At 38.9% G+C, this 16404-nt stretch overlaps 3 protein-coding genes across 3 annotated transcripts; 2 read left to right on the top strand and 1 right to left on the bottom strand.

Annotated features, from left to right (window-relative positions):
* Positions 1-2004: 2004 nt before the first annotated feature.
* On the top strand, positions 2005-4605 carry LOC149049655 (uncharacterized). The gene has a single exon (XM_089198448.1). The coding sequence runs from the start codon at positions 2363-2365 to the stop codon at positions 3209-3211; it is 849 nt and encodes a 282-aa protein (XP_089054574.1). The 5' UTR covers positions 2005-2362; the 3' UTR covers positions 3212-4605.
* A 3105-nt stretch (positions 4606-7710) lies between these two features.
* LOC113665600 (uncharacterized) lies at positions 7711-10975 on the top strand. Its single transcript, XM_027181320.2, has 2 exons — positions 7711-8888; positions 10134-10975. The coding sequence occupies exons 1-2, from the start codon at positions 8360-8362 to the stop codon at positions 10961-10963; spliced, it is 1359 nt and encodes a 452-aa protein (XP_027037121.2). The 5' UTR covers positions 7711-8359; the 3' UTR covers positions 10964-10975.
* Positions 10976-12619: 1644 nt separating this feature from the next.
* On the bottom strand, positions 12620-16388 carry LOC113665601 (small ribosomal subunit protein RACK1). The gene is made up of 6 exons (XM_027181321.2): positions 16196-16388; positions 15032-15203; positions 14284-14431; positions 13951-14046; positions 13032-13283; positions 12620-12857 (listed from the first exon to the last, which is right to left on the bottom strand). Exons 1-6 carry the CDS (start codon positions 16302-16304, stop codon positions 12687-12689), a joined length of 948 nt encoding a protein of 315 aa, XP_027037122.1. The 5' UTR covers positions 16305-16388; the 3' UTR covers positions 12620-12686.
* Positions 16389-16404: the final 16 nt, after the last annotated feature.

Below are 16404 nucleotides of genomic sequence, written 5' to 3'. Positions count from 1 at the left end.
CGCTATGATCACTGATGGCAATGTTGGAGACTTCGGAACAGCCTACCCTGTCTGTATAATTTGTATAGAGCAAATCAATAAGTGTAGATGAGAATTTTGTAACACGCGTTGGTTCATTTATTAGCTGTTTGAGCCCATATAAAATAAACAGCGAACATTTCGGATTGGGTCCAAAAATCTTTGATTTCCGAAATGGTCGCCATGTTGTGACGTCACATAGTTATCCCGGTCTGTCCATTCGTAAGGAAGGAAACTAGACGAGCCGTATGTAGAACTACTGACATACATTCCGTACTTTAAGACTGCCGCGCCAAAAGACACTTAGCTCAACGCGGCTGAATGCAAATGCAGTTATACTACTGAAAGCGAGATGTCACAGTGCATCAATTCATTTATGGTATCGTGCGCTTTTCACTATTTATCGTTGTGATTGGCATATGTATGTCACCTGCTGGGATGTGCAAATTCCTCGTCAAATCTGTACGGTGTGTGGGCGTGGCTCAAAAGACTATCAGCTGTCATACAGGTCATCAACTTGGAAAACCCAAGGGGAAAGGACAGAGCATTTTTTTATTTTTCTACGTAATCACATGTTAGTGTTATGACTCCCGAGCGAATCATCAGGTGTGATATTGTAATAAAATATGTGTTTATTGTTCATCTTGGTGTAAGATGGGAGACGAACTTTGATCGTTTGTCTCACGATAGATTCACTTTTGAACTTACGTCAGCTTTTAAACTCGTAACGGTGGCCAATTTACGCTATCAACTCAGTTGATAATACTTAATTACCCTTACATACACTCAGATTCATTTTCACATGTTTCCTGATCCTCGTTTAATAAGGTGGCAAATACATTTTGACTAGTAAAAAAATCAAGGTACAAGTTCCCAATGTAAAACCCTGGCTTCGATCTTAATTTTCGTTCCGTGCTAAACTTTTTTCTTCTTCCCTAATTAATTGTACCGATGAAAAATGTGCAGCTGTAGCGAGTTTTATTTTTTATCCATTAAAAACTGCAGATTGTTAGCTGCTAAGTATGTTCTCTTTAACTATCTGAGAATTTTATTTCAAATATGAGCAGAGGATGACTCCCTAGAGAATCATCAGGTGTGATATTGTAATGAAATATGTGTTAACGGAAGATTAGACACCGGACGAAAGTTCTTAAATTCTTCAGGATCTAAGTTAGATTTCTTTAAAAGTGGAGTAATCATAGCGCACTTAAGTGCATTAGGTATAAAAGCCCCTCTAAAGAACGATTCGCTATGTTGGTAATTACTGGCAACGAAGTTAGCAAGCATTTCATTAAGACAGATGCTATAACCGCAGAAACAGGCCTCCCCATAGCTGCTCCGTCTTCCTGTTCATAAATCGACCTGTTGTATTTGAAATGTGTTGATCTTAAGACGAAATTCAAGAGGTCGGCAATTTGTGTAGGTGTTAAGTTTGTGTGGTTAGAAAGATTGCTGTCGTTCTCCAGTTTTCGTAATGTGGTTTGAACTGCACCCTCGATCGGTACGTTCGTAAACAACGATTCTACGTCAAAAGATACCATGACCTCGTTATCATGTACTTTCTCGTGACTGATAGTTGACACGAAGTGCGTAGAGTTAATAACTGAGTAGTCTGTCTTGCCTGTTAAGGGGGATAGGATATTGGCTAAGTATGCCGACAGATCGTAAGCAAAGGTGTCATATGATACAATTGGTTTTAACAGTGTGTTGGGCTTATGTATCTTAGGTAAGCCTTAGATCCTAGGTGGCTGTTTGTGCTTAGGTTTGACCTTGTTGTAGATGGTTTCTGATAGATGTCCACTTCGTTTCAAGCTGAGAAGCTTGTCAGCGAGTCTACGGCTCAGCCGGTCTGTTGGATCTTTGAAACTTATCCTCTTTATTCTTTCGTATAAATTAGAAAATTGCTGACACAGGGTATTTTTTAGAAACTTACCCTCTTCATTCTTTCGTATACATTAGAGAAGTGCTGACATAACGCTGTTTTGTTTGAGAAACTTATACTTAGCCACTTTATTCTTTCGTAGAAATTAGGAAGTGTTTACACAGACTAACCTTTATGCAAATGCACTTCAAAATCTTACTAAGTACCAACACACAATTTATTTTCACTCGCCGTCTACTATTTTAAAAGTGTTGATCTATGTGTAAACGTCAGGCCTGAGTTTCAGTTTTTGGGGAGTGAAAAACGGCAGGCGCATACTGAAACTATTTTTACCTTCAAGTTACTGCACTTTCAATATTCGACGTGCTCTTCCGCTCTGGTATTCCTTAAATGCCGATAGTTGAAATTCCATTTTTCATACGTTTCCATTTTTCCTATAGAAACACTTGACGATAATATTGAATGGTGAAAAAAGTCAAGTTGCTGAGCCCTTTCGTTTTGATCAGTATGAAGGATGACACAGGTTATATTCAGATAGATGAGAATAACAGGAGAGAGGAAGCGACCTTACGATTTCGCTGCCGTCAAGATTTTTTCAAGGTTGGCGTTACGTTAACATATTTCGGCTTTATTTTATGGCGTTTTATCAGCTTAGTCCTGTACAGCATTCACGCTACAGATTGCTTCTTCCGGGAGAAGCTTGCAAGTTATCGCTACAAAAACTTCACGATATTTTCTCACGCAAAGAGAGTGGAGATCAGTTGGCAGATGTCTTCGTTTATCAACACTGTACTTGTTGTTCTTGTGCTACGAAAGGTGCCAAACTATGAAGGATATCTTTCTGCTCTTCGAAACAACTCGAAGCATGCCCGGTTCTGGTCGCTTTTCGCTCAGTTAATGATCGCTGTCGGTTACAACATCATCGTCATCTGCACAGAAACATCTGGTGTAAGTTTAATTATTGAAGTTATGTTCATTTTTGGAGAAATTGCGACGACCCTGGTAGTGTATCTGTGGAATACTGTACCCGCACCGTGGAAGGAACCGAGAGACAAAGTAAAGAATTTGGCATACTCACTCACTCTGCTTTTGTTTATCCTGGAGAACTTATATCTTTTCGTGTTGATTTCCACGCAAGCAGCTTTCCAAATAACAGGTGTGAATGACTTTCATCGAACCCCGTCCGCCCTTCAGGCAGTTACTATTGTGGTCAATGCTGCAGAAGCCACCTTTTATTACGCCATGATGAAATTCTTTTGGAACAAATGGTTTGATGATCGAAGAAATCTTTTGATCAATGACAATGTTTAAGAACTCCATTTGCATCGGTCACGGGTGGTTGACGCTATGAATAAAAGTCTAATGCAGTTGGTCGACAAAACAATAAATAAGGCGCGATTTATGAGCCGAGCTTTTCATAGGCCGAACTTGATTAGAATCTGAACCTCTAAGAGATCATAATCCAGTTTACAATCTCTTGGAACTGACTCAAATCGAAAAAAGGAAGCCTGTAGATTCAGAAGCTGACATTTATTACCTGTTATGGCCATTCTCAAAACGGCTTCAAGAAAATTCCTTCAAAATACGTTTTAATAACTTATGCATTTGGTTCGGTACATGGAAAGTGCGGCGTCTAAATCTGGAGGCGTTTTACAACCGTTCAAGAGTTAACATTCTCGGCCAAGCCAGAACGGAAGAACGACTGAGCCGTTCCAAATTGAGGTAGCCATTCTGAATTGACTCAGAAGCGTTCTCACCACGGCAAACAACATACATATGTATATCTATACAATACGTGCTTGTTGTCTCCATAGGCAGACAAACTACTGTGTTTGATGACATGGACGTGATCGTTCATGAATATGTTAAATATCAAAGGACCTAGGACGCTTCCTTGTGGAATTCCTGCCGCAATTCCTTGCCAGTTTGAGAACTGATCTTCTAATCTAACTTGTTGAAGTAGATTTGTAAGGTAATCCTTTATGAGCTCGGAGGTGTTGTTGTCGGCGCCGTTAAGCCCTAAACTTTTCCACTTTTAAGTCATGTGGTAGAGTATCAAACGCCTTAGATAGGACCATTGATACGAGGCTGATAACACTGTGATTCTCCGACTCTTTTTTCCACTGCTCCGTAAGGCTGAGGAGGACAGTGTCAGATCCATGGGACTTCCGATGTGCGATCACATATTCTTGAAAAATGTGTCCAAAATTAGCCCTGATTCTCAAGTGGACTTAAGTTTCAAACACTATAGAAAGGGACGGCAAGATTGTTAAGGGTCTGTACTTTGTTTTGATGAGGCGACGGTCTCTCTTGAAAACAGGAGAAATTTCCCTTGTTTCCATTTCTGAGGTATTCTTGAGCAATCTAGGATAACAATTGAATTGTTTGCTAAAGGGGTGACATAGGAACTCAGCGCCCGCGGACTCTTTGATTGCTCTCGGTGGGAAACGATCACAACCTCTACTTTCACTGATTTTATTATTTCATTACCTCGTTTACCACTATGAGATTAGTTTTGATTGAAGACTATGTAGGTGTACGTGCCATACTGGTATATTGTTCTTCATGATCGAAGCTGATGAAGAATACATGTAATCAGTCAAGTTATTAGCTTGGGGTGATAAAAGGTTCGGGTTGTCTAAACTGAGCTGAGGTTGCAATGTAATTGAGTGGTAGATTTAGTAAACTGAGCCTTTCTTTGTTGACTCGTGACTTACTTTGGTTTTACAGTCGAAGCTGTTCTGATTGAGATGCACCGTATTAAGCGGTGGGTTGTAAAACTCCCGAAAATTTCCTCCTTAATCTCTGTAATTTCCATCTCTTCTAAGAAGTCACCTCTATGAAGCAGGGGGTTGGCCTTTACTGAGTCTCAACGGCCTGTTTGTACTGTCTTCCACCTGTATTGAACGGTCACCTAAGCGGAACCACTCACACAAAACTAAAAATAAGTCTTTCAAGTGAAATTTAAACCATGTTTCTCTCCCGAAATCAACGTCAGTAGTATTTTTGAGCGAGGTTTTGTTCATTACTGGTCAATTGTGGCAAAAAAATCGCGTTTTTTACAAGACCCCCATTGCGTGGAACCTGTAGTAAGCAGTCACCGTTTGAGCCCGCTTAATTTACGTTCGACTGTTCTTGAATATAGACGAAGACTGTAAGAAAAGTTCGGATGTCAATGTTAAAGATCTGAGAGGACTATCAGTATAGATAGCTCGACGTTTTGACAAGCTTTTTGGCGCTAATAGTTATTTGCAAATACATGCCGTTTAATCAAAACATCTCATGTTCTGAGATGAAAAATCAGCTATAATAATTTTTTTCCGAATATATCTACATAAATATTGAGTCAGTTATATTAAACACGAGCAAAACTTCAGCTTGTTGGATACATGTTCCGAAAAAAACCGAAGTTTCCGAGCCTTCTCGTGTAGTTCGGAGAAATGTTTAAAATTGTCGTTGGGATTTACCAGTCAACAACATCGACCGATGAATGTTAACTCGAGTGCCATGCTCTTAACTCTTTATTTGCGTGTCAGTTTTCAAAACCAATTCAGATTACATACACTCAGATTCATTTACATGTTTCCTGATCTTCGTTTAATGATGGCGTACTCGTTTGGCGAGAGAAATCATATCAAGGTATGAGTTTCCTCCGTAAATCCTGGCTGTGATCTAAACTTTATTTCCGCTTTATGCTTTTTTCTTCCTTCCCATTTAATTGCGTCGATGAAAAACGGACTGCTGTAACTTTAATCATCACATGAATATCTAAAATGAGTTGTAGTTTTTATCCAGTTTTATCAAATGAAACATTAGATGCATCGAAACTTATAAAACGTTAATAAACTAATCGCGGATTGTTAGCTGATAGGTATGCCCGGTTAAGAATTTCCTTTTTGCGTGAGCAGAGTTTATTTTATTTGGTATTTACAACGTCATGACTCTAAGAGAATTTTCCAAGATTACCATCGAAATCTTATATCAATTTAATAAGCGAGAGAAATGGATCCTCTTACTAAACTTGCTTGCCGAGGCGTGACGAGATACAATTCCGTTACCTGCACAAACAGTTATTACTGAGATACCAGTGTTATCATCCAGCGGTCAGTTTATGGCAGGGAGCTAATATGTGATATCAAGCTCTATTACTTTGATCAAGTTGACTGAATCTTACTAATTACCGGCTCTGCCGGACGAAAACTCCACGTGAAGACCAAAGAAGATTCCTGAAACGGGTAGGAAATTCGGAATTTTTTTAAAAAAGGGAAAAAACACGTAACGTTATGTGATTTGTATCTACTTGTTATTGCACTGAGATAATCTTGGATCCCAATTTTCAATTATTTCTCAACATCTAAATCTTAGGTTGTCGTATCTTGTCTTTATCCCCTGAAGGTGCTCGGTGAGATATTGTGTTTTGCAACTTTGTGCCACACGATTCTTTAACTGAAGACCAAGGCGCGAGAACCACAATTGCTTCATCCTTTCGGTTTGGAAGTATCTACAGGATGGTTGCCGGCTGAATTTGTTCCTTACATATTTTTTTCTTTTTTAAATGGCTCTCGATCGAGTTAAGGTAAGTGCTTTCAGAAAATTCATGAGTCAGTAGGACCATACTCAGTAGCTTTGATCCAAGTTTTAGTTTCCGATTTACAAACTGTATGTCAGAAGAACAGGTCCTTGTATGGTCATTTCGCTTGTTTTTCTATCTTTTGTTTTCTCCCATGGGGAGAGTGGCGTGGATATGTAAATGTTGGGATGGAAAGGTCGGTCAATTCGGAAAATCGAGCAACTTGAAATCGAGGTACCATTTCTCAAAATTTCCAGTGGCGACTGGTTACGAAAAATTGTGATTTGTTTGCCGCTTTTACTTAGTAGATCGATACACGCAAAGTTTTGAAATTCAATTGACGAAATTTCCAGGAAACGAAACAGAACAGACTATTATTCTTAAGATTTGGTTTGCAGAATATAACATCCGGAGCCCGTTCCTCGGAAGTCCCGGTAACTTAACGGGCCCCAAACCATATTTTAAAATCAAAATTTAAAAACAGTAGGGAAGCAGTTTCTGGCACCCTGACCGGTTCATTTTGTTTTAATAGCAGATGGCTTTCTGTATCGTTTTCAAAACCTTTAAAATCGCTATTTGGAGCAAAAGTTAGAACAGCTTTATGGGTCCAGTTAAGTTACCGGGACCTTCTAGAAATATGCCTCAGGCCCGAATTTAAATTTACTGCAACTTTTAAAAACCAGACCCCAATTCCAGGCTGTTTGAAACTAAATTAACGCTTGTGCCCATTGACCAATCCTGGCCCAGCTATATTGGTAATCTAGCTATTGCCATGGGATTATTAACAAGTGAAGACCTGATCCTTCTAATCGCGATCAAGGAGCTCAGCCCAGGTTTTGAATCAGCTTTAAAACGCGCTCGGCCAAGCTATTAACATATCTTAACTAAAGAGCGAGACAGGGTTTCAAAAATTTCCTACAGGTTTGTTGTGATCATTAAGGTTGTAAATGGTTATCCTTGTTTTGATTACAATGATCACACTTTGGCTCAGTGTCAATAAACTCGTTTTGTATGACAAATGTATGATCCATTAGAAAAGAAGATGACGGGAGTTAGTGACATTCGCTCCTTTCTTGTCGTTTGGAATAAACAGATAACAAAAACAGCGACTGTTGACATTCTTTGAGGGTACAAGGGTTTCCATGAAAAAAGCGGGCCAACACCAGCAAAATGAAGATTAAACTGATTTAAAAAATTACCACAACTGAAAACTCCAGTACGCTTGAAAAGGTTATTGGTTTAGAATTAAAAGTCCTTTAATTTTTTTGGACAAAATTCATCACTAGTCTGATTCAGTCATAAAGGCAGTAATATGTATTGAACAATTTCTACTCAGGTTTCTTGTTTGAACTTTTGTAGAGCGTTATTAAATCTGAATCAATATATGCCTCTTCTGTGTTACCACAGCAACTTGTGGGAAGGAAAATATAATATAAGGCACATAAATTCAGAGCCACTTTTAACAAAACTTTTCTGGAAATCTGAAGAATTTGATGCATATTCGATCTTTTTTCTTCGTTATGACGATTCGAAAATTAAATTTTGAAATAAGTGAAAACTAGGAAAGATATGCTCTTAATTTTTAAATTATTCGTCATTAGTGCTACAATCAATAACAATTCAATTGAACAGCGTCACTCAAACGGAAAAGACAAAAGCATCATCTCGTCATTTTGCATAAATTATATTACCAACGCGCTCAAATCTTGACTTTTTTACGCGAATGAAAATACTGTCGCATGTATGGGAGTCATGGTGTAAAAAAGACTACCATTTGAACCCTTTGTATCTTTAGCACTGGTGAAAATCAACACTGGCGCTTCTCAACTGGCTTTTGGCTGTGAGTAACTGAGCATCGACTGATCAGCGAGCCGTTCTGTAATTTCTAAATGGATAAAACTCCTGTGGAGGCTGAATATACAAGCGGCGATGAAGCCTCCGATGACGACGAACCGCAAAAAGATGATGTGGACGAAGAGGGATTCACACGGCTCGACCACATTACAATCTGCGTCAGTTTCAGCGGCCTGGCGATGCTCCTTCATTCGTTCTTTAGCGTTGCGATATCCGGTTCTCAAGATATCTTGGGAGGAACTTTTATCCCTACCACCACAATCCTCGCTTCGCATGTAACAACGATGGTGATCGTCACTTCAATTCTTCCCTGGTACATGCAGAAAATCCCTTACTTATGGCGGACACTCATTATATTCGCGGCTATGGCAAGCGGGACAGTTCTTATCATCTTGGTCGACAACGTTTACGTCAAAATTATCGGAGTATCTTTGAACGCACTTGCCCATGGCTTGGGAGAGATTTCATTCTTAGCCCTAAGTGCTTTTTACGGAAAGTTCTCACTTACTTCTTTCGCCGCAGGAAGTGGGGCAGGAATACTTTTGGGGCCAATTTATTACACAGGTAAGTCAGAAAATTAGGGGTTCTATCAGCGCGGAATTTTAAGTTAGATTGCTTGGAGTTCTGTATAAGCGTTTGTTAGTGTGGTTAGAATGTAGAATTAACAAAGCAAAGATCACCCAGACGAATAAATTAGCCAAGTTACACCATTTTCTTGTGATACCGTCGGTAGCAGATTAGGGAAATGTTTTCGTACATCAAAATAACATTCTTCAACAAAGACCTAGTCACAAAAGTAGTCTATCGCTTTCGCCATGTGCAATGTTTTCTATCTAAGAACTATATTCATCATGAAGTAGGCGGCTGTGCGGAAAATCTTGCTCAGATTAACATTATCACCCCTTTTGTTATTTTATTGTTTTTCACATTGAAAATTTACATCAAATTCTTCCTTCGACTGAATTGTCCTGCATTTTTTAACAATCCTGTCGCCTCTTTATTACAACTACCAGAGGAAAGACGGTAAAAATTATTTAATTAACTTATCGCTGCTATGCATATGGTACAAATATAGATCGCTATAAAGGTCAGACTATATGATCCATTCCTCTATAATTTTTTTTACCTTTTTTACGGACACCGATATATATTGATGTCCGGAAAATAAATCGAAAGACTTTCTCACCCTCTTTTGTGCCAAAAGTTAACTAGATTACGAAACAGAATAGTCAGGAACTGGAAAAGCTTCTGTCTTACCTCTCTGTTAGCGACGGTACAGCTTTCGAACTCATATCTGCTATCGGATGCATCTGCAGTCGTTATTTATCAGATTTTATCCTGTAGCCTCTAGCAGGTCTAAAATAATGACTCACTCACAACCAAAACACTGTGACAGCCCGAGAGAGATGAGGAGGAAAAAAAAAACGATTGAACAGGTGTATTAATCAAATGTCACGGGGGCATTTTTCTGCCGCTTAGCTTCCAACGGAGTAGACTGTTCCATGTTTAACGGCTTAGGCTTAAAATAAACTCAGAGGCGTGAGGAAAAAAGCCAGCAGAAAACTGAGAATTCTTCCTTGTTAGAGAAGCCAAAAGAAGGCAAAGAAGGTTTTTTTTTTGATAAGTCGGCACTGCCTTTTGGAGGTCGTAACTGTCAAAATCTTCATTGGCATACTAAAATGGTTTAGTGTAAGTCTATACTCGACGGCAGTAAAAAAATTTGTCTTCAAAATATTATTTCGTATCGATCAATTCTTTAGTAGCGTTCTTGGCTTTTTAATGAACTTTCTTTGAACTTTCCTTTGCCAGGAATGACGTCATGGCTTTGTTTGTCACCACAGATATCCCTGACAATTATTGCACCAGCCACACTTTTGATCCTGTTATTTTACTACATACTTGACAAGGACCGCATTAAGCCCTATGCCTTACTGGAAAAATACAACAAACTCAAGACCGCTGACTCCGAGTGCTCAGATGACTATCTTACCAAGGAGCATTTTGGCCATTTGTCTTGGGGTGAGAAGTGTACTGGTGCATGTCAGATCTTGCCCCTGATGATTGCTCTGTGCTCTGCCTACATTGCACAGTACATAACTATTCACGCAGTCTTTACAACGATCGCCTTCGAAGACGCTCCTTTTGCGCCAAGAGACCACTTTGTTTACTATGTTCTCGTAAACGGTATCGGCGAGTTTTTATTTCGTTCCTATTTAAGCGCAATAGCGTGGTTCAAGCCAGTTTTAATTCCTCGCTTCGTTGTAAAGCACACATGGATTTTCTCACTTCTTTTACTGGCTTTTATGAGCCTTTCAGTATGCGCTTCGTATTACCGAATCTTTGACTCGGTATGGTCGGTTTTGTTGATCTGCTTTATTATTGGCTCGTTGTCAGGCTTCGTTTTTGCGAACACAGTCTGCGCAGTGCCCCTGGTTGTGGAACCGAAGTATAGGGAATTCTGCTTAGGACTGGTAACGATTGGGGAATCTGCGGGGGTCTTAATCGCAAGCTTAGCAGGTCTTGCTGTGGAACCAATTCTGAGAAAACATTGCTCTCACATAGCGAACAAAACCGCTCTCTGTTACACAAGGCCGACCACGAATAAATGGAGTGCGTCTACATGTTCAATAAAGGGATGAGGAAGTCATAAAGTTGCGAGTAATCTCGTACCCAGATCCTACCGTGTAACTGTAACTGTCCGTGGGGGGGGGGGGGGGGGGTCAAAGGAAGGTAGGGGAGAAGGGAGGGTGGACATAGGGACATAGATAACCTCGCCTCGTCGGGTTTTTGAAGTTTGCAAGGAAGATAGTTCTTGTAAGATCGGAGGTAAAGGAACATATTTCTTATAGGTGGGAATAAGTCGGTTTCAATTCATCCATCTCGAATTAATGTTTTGAATAGGGAAAAGGGAAAAGGGAAAATCTTTGACTGGAAAAGAAAATACTAAATTCTGGTAGCTGAATTCGGTAATTAAAAAAAATGATTGGGATAAGATTGTGTTTCCTCGATGGTTTAGTTTTCGAACCAAGGACTGGATTGAATAATAAAACCCGATAAAAAAACGAGTTTATGTTCTGGTGATTTTCCATCTCGACGGTTGTCATGAGAACTAAACGTAGTGTTCGGAGGACACCTTGTACCGTTGATTTAAACTGTTCCTTAGATTCAATGCACTCGGTGATGGCATCAGCAATATCTTTAAGTGATTTGTTCTTGTGCAGTGAGTTTACAATCCTTCCCTAACGATCCGTTCACAAAACATCCGTTAACAGTCCGTCATTTAATATACACAACCTTCCGGGTTAACTGACTTCAAAACGCTCAAGATCCGATTAAAGATAAAAAATATCTCCACGCTCTGGGTTCGACCTTGTTTCGGAACAGAAAACCTCTAGTTCTCATATGGTTCCTGATCCGAGAGAAACCTGGTGCTTCGTTCTAAGTTCCAGTCAATGCATAACTAGTACCAGACTTTATCCTACCTACTACCTTGTTTGGTCAGGAGCCTGGTGTAGTACATTTCTCCAGACATAGGAACGCCCCCTTCCATTCGCTAGAATTTGTGAGAACACTAGGAGGAACTGGATCGGTTTGGGTGCTTATCAGGAATTCTTTGGTTGAAGCCTATCTGGCCAGCATAGTATGAATGAAAGAAAGGGGCAACTGGTTGACAACTTCCTGAGACCTCTACAGTTCTTTCCCTATGAAGACCAATTGTGCAGGCTTTCCACTGTAACTCCCACAAGGCGTTTGATGACGACTTTGCACAAAATCTTTGAATAGATTTGTTTCACGTCAACAATGCATCAACTAAATAATCTGAGAGTTCGACTTTTCCCAAGAAAGTATACTCAATTTACATGCGGGGTTTTCAATAACTTTCTCCGTAAGTGTGACCACTGATGGTGTAATTGTCGAGACCCGAGGTGACACCCGAACTAGAAAGCATGCTTGCAAGCTAAAAAGAGAACAGTAAGAGGTCTTATGGGCGGAAACCACTGTACATAAATAAGGGAACGTTTCTAATTCCATTTCGGCCCTTGCGTTAAAACAAAATGAGATGGCAGCTGATCTGAAGTCTTTTCAAGGTCTCTACATCTAGTCAAAGTCTAGTCATGAATACCACGTAGAACCTTTGTACACATGAAAACATTCATGAAATATTGTGCTGTTTGAACGTCTTTTGTTGTGCGGACAATTATAAAATTCACTGATGGCGTCAAAAATACCATAATTAACATACCTTTTGGGAACTTTACAGCTAAAAGACTCATCAAAAGGAAGCAGAATCTGTGTACTGTGTAATTGTATCTTTATTTTTACAATGTAAAATTCCTCAGTCACAAAGCATGGCTAATTGTCTTAAACGCGAGTGACTTGCCACACACGGATCAAGTTGTCAGTGTAACCTGCAAACAGAGTCTGGCCATCAGCTGACCATGCCAAGGAGATACAGTTGGCAGGTGGGGCTTTGCCTCCCATGCTGATCACATCTGGTCTCAGCTCATCCACAATGGACTTGCCTTCCAAATCCTTAAAGAAATAATTAGAACAAATTCTTCTTCAATACCCATAAGGAAAGTTCAGGGCAGCTTATGAGTCCAAGGCCCATACTACTAAACTTTATCCCAACTTCTGTAGCTCCAAGCAACTCTGAAAATCTCCCTTTAACTACTTTTTGCCTATTGTAAGCAATATGCTACTCACCCAAATCTTAATGCTGGGTCCTGCGGCAGCACAGAGCCAGTATCTGTTGGGGCTGAAACACAGTGAATTCAGAATGTCACCTCCATCAAGTGTGTACAGGTGTTTTCCCTCGTTCAAGTCCCACAGCATGGCCATACCATCCTTACCACCAGATGCACACAGAGAGCCATCAGGTGATACAGTGACACAGTTAAGATATCCAGTGTGTCCGATATGGTTTGTCTTGAGACGGCAATTGGTCAGGTTCCAAACCTTGAAGGAATTAATAAAAGCAGTTCATTAATTCACACGACACTCTTGAATCCCTTCCTGCTGAGAATATAGTATAATATAGCTTATCAAACTGGTTGTATTTCCTTTGTTCCAGAAATGTTTAGTCAGTCTTTCAGCCTTTACCCCAATCAAAAAGTTTTATTTGTGATCCTCCCTTGCTTACTGCTTCACATTTCATTGTAACTTGATGGGAAGAATTTGGTTTTTCTCAAAATAGCACTCAGGCACTGATCTAACCACCTTTTCTAAAAATTGATGGCTCAATATTGTGAGGAAGAACAGAAGTTTAATTGCCACTCTCAGCGGAAAGGATTACAAAAAGATAAACACAAATCAGACTAGTTCTATAATTATAAATTGTAAATCATGTTCACAATACAGAAATATACTGCTATGGTTGTGAGCTAGATATATTTAGGAACTAACAAATATTTGAGACACCCTTTACAATCCCAGGAATGACCACAGAGGAAGTACTTCATACATGTACTATAATGACACAGTTTCAGGGGAAAGTGATGGGAAGAAAGGAAAAAAAATGTATGAAAAAAATTGTAGATAAGTAATATTTTGACTTGAGAGTGAAAAGACAACAGAACTCTAAGTAAAGTATTTGGGTTTTGAAGAAAGCATATTTGAGAAATACCTTCACAACTTTGTCCCAGCCAGCAGAAACGATGATGGGATTTGTTGAGTTTGGCGAGAACCTAACACAAGATACCCATTCAGTGTGTCCCTCATCCTGTTATAAAGAACAAATAATTATAAAAAACCAAGACAAATATGAATTTTCTTGTAAATAGTCAACTTTGAGTTGGTGTCTGTTGTTGTTCAATTTCAACTCTTTGTTCAAAGTTGATGCTCACATTTTTCAATTTCATCATTATGTACTTAGTACTTAGCTTGACAAAAGAGAAACCATAGCAGAACAAATAATGGAATTACACTATTACAACAAGTCATGATAACTTCCACACACCTGAATAGTATACTTGCATTGACCCAGGGTATTCCATAACTTAATATTGCAATCACGGGATCCTGACACAATCTGGCGATTGTCAGCAGAGAATGCAACACTCAAAATGTCTTTGGTGTGGCCGACAAACTGGCGAGTGGTGGTGCCACTAATGAACAAAAAAGTTGACAAAAAAATATTTAAATACATACAAAAAAAGAAAAAAAAAGAAATAAATAATAATAAACTAAGAACCCCAAACTGAAAATTTTTTATATCTGGCAGTGAAAATTTCACATGAAATTATGACACTGACTGCATTTTGAGATTAAATGTCATCTAAGGTTTCAAAAGTTGTCTTCAATTGGGCTAAAAATTTAACTATGGACACCACCATTGGGACTGTTGCTTTACAACTCTCACTCCTGTCATTTCCATCTCTCTCCCATCTGTTTGAATCATAAATAAATACACAAAGTGGCAATTTTTTACTCAAGTAATGACTTTCTGTGGTAACCACCAAAAAAAATATTGGTGAGCAGTAAGTTTGGTTTATGCCATTTGATTTGATCACCAAAATTTTTGTTTCCCAAAATGGCACCAACCATAGTTAGTTTTTTGGAATATTTGAAGAAAATTTACAAATGGTTAGATTGCTCTCTCAAGTCTCAAAACATGATAAGAGATAAATCTATACATCTTTATAGTACTATGGCTTCTGAAGCATACACCTTCTTAAGTATGAAGTTTGAAATTAGACAAGACTTACGCATTAAGATCCCACAATCTCATGCACTTATCCCATGAGCCAGAGAGTGCAAACTGGCCATCAGATGACATGACCACATCAGATACAAAGTGATTGTGACCAGTGAGAGATCTCTCAGGTTCGCCATAGTTGGTTTCCTCACGTTTCAGTTTCCAAACAATGAGTTGTTTATCTGAGACACACAGAGCTTACATTAATACACTGGCAGTGATCAAAGAAAAGAATTGCAATCAGTTCTTGTATTCCAATCTTTCAGAATCGTAAAGTGGTTTAGTTCTTCTACCATTTACTCTCTCTTATTTCTCCAAGTGTGTGTATTTCTAGCATTTTAGACAAAGAGAGATTGTCTCCTTATCTTAAAAACATTTTCCAAATGTGTGTAACACTCAGAATAATGCAATGCATAGTGACAGCCAGTTACAAGCTACTCACTATACATGTGATAGCTAAAGCCTACATCTTTTCAAACAGTTTTGTGAATTTTTTTTAACATGAATTTTGGGTTGAGTCAATTTTAAACTTACATTTTCTTTCAAACACAATAAGAAAAAACAGTAATACTATAATATTAAGTAAAAATAACTTTGCAATATACAGTTAGAAAACAAGACAACAGAAAAACTCATTACACATCATTTGGAATTTTACATGAAGTTAAACACTGCACAGCAACAAGCTGATTTCATCTAATACCCAAGTACACGTGCCATGTCACAGCTGATGTTGTCTTAAACCTATCTACCCACCTCCTAGTCAACAATTTAGCTTAAATCATAAAAGAGAGCTGCCCTTCAGAAAACAAATTTTTTTTTCCTCAAGGATAGCTAAGATCTGACATCAGCACTGTTACACCAACATAACTGTACACGTATTATACCACTATATCGTGTTCAGCTGTAAAAATACAAGCTAACCTTTGAGTGAGTATTTAATGGTTCTGATTCAACTATTAGAAGTGCAGTTGTTATTCCTAAATGTTGGCTGATAGAGCACTAATCATTTGGTTACCCATAGAAATAATGAGTATTGGCGATAAAGATGATTGTGAACTTAAAATTTTCCACAAATGGAGGAAGCAATGTTTCGGCTAGAGATCACGGGTAATCATTCGTACAACTACCAACCCAACACCAAAATACAACATAGAATCAGTGAGTTACATACCCCGAGAACCGGATAAAATCTTGTCTGGGATCTGAGGATTGGTGGCTATCTGTGTTACCCAGCCATTGTGTCCCTTTAATGTTCCCTTAAGAACTAATTGTTCAGCCATGATGTATCGCTTTTCTTGTCAATTTCGGCGGATTGTACACCGATCTAAACCGCGATGGCGGTCGTAGAGAGGAAAGAGAAAGAGGAAGGTTGCGTGCCAT

The sequence above is a fragment of the Pocillopora damicornis genome, chromosome 2, assembly GCF_964200805.1.
Source record: "Pocillopora damicornis chromosome 2, jaPocDami1.2, whole genome shotgun sequence".
In the NCBI taxonomy this organism is placed as follows: Eukaryota; Metazoa; Cnidaria; class Anthozoa; order Scleractinia; family Pocilloporidae; genus Pocillopora; species Pocillopora damicornis.
The sequence above is the reverse complement of the archived record's forward strand: the minus strand, read 5'-3'. Positions and strand labels throughout refer to the sequence as shown.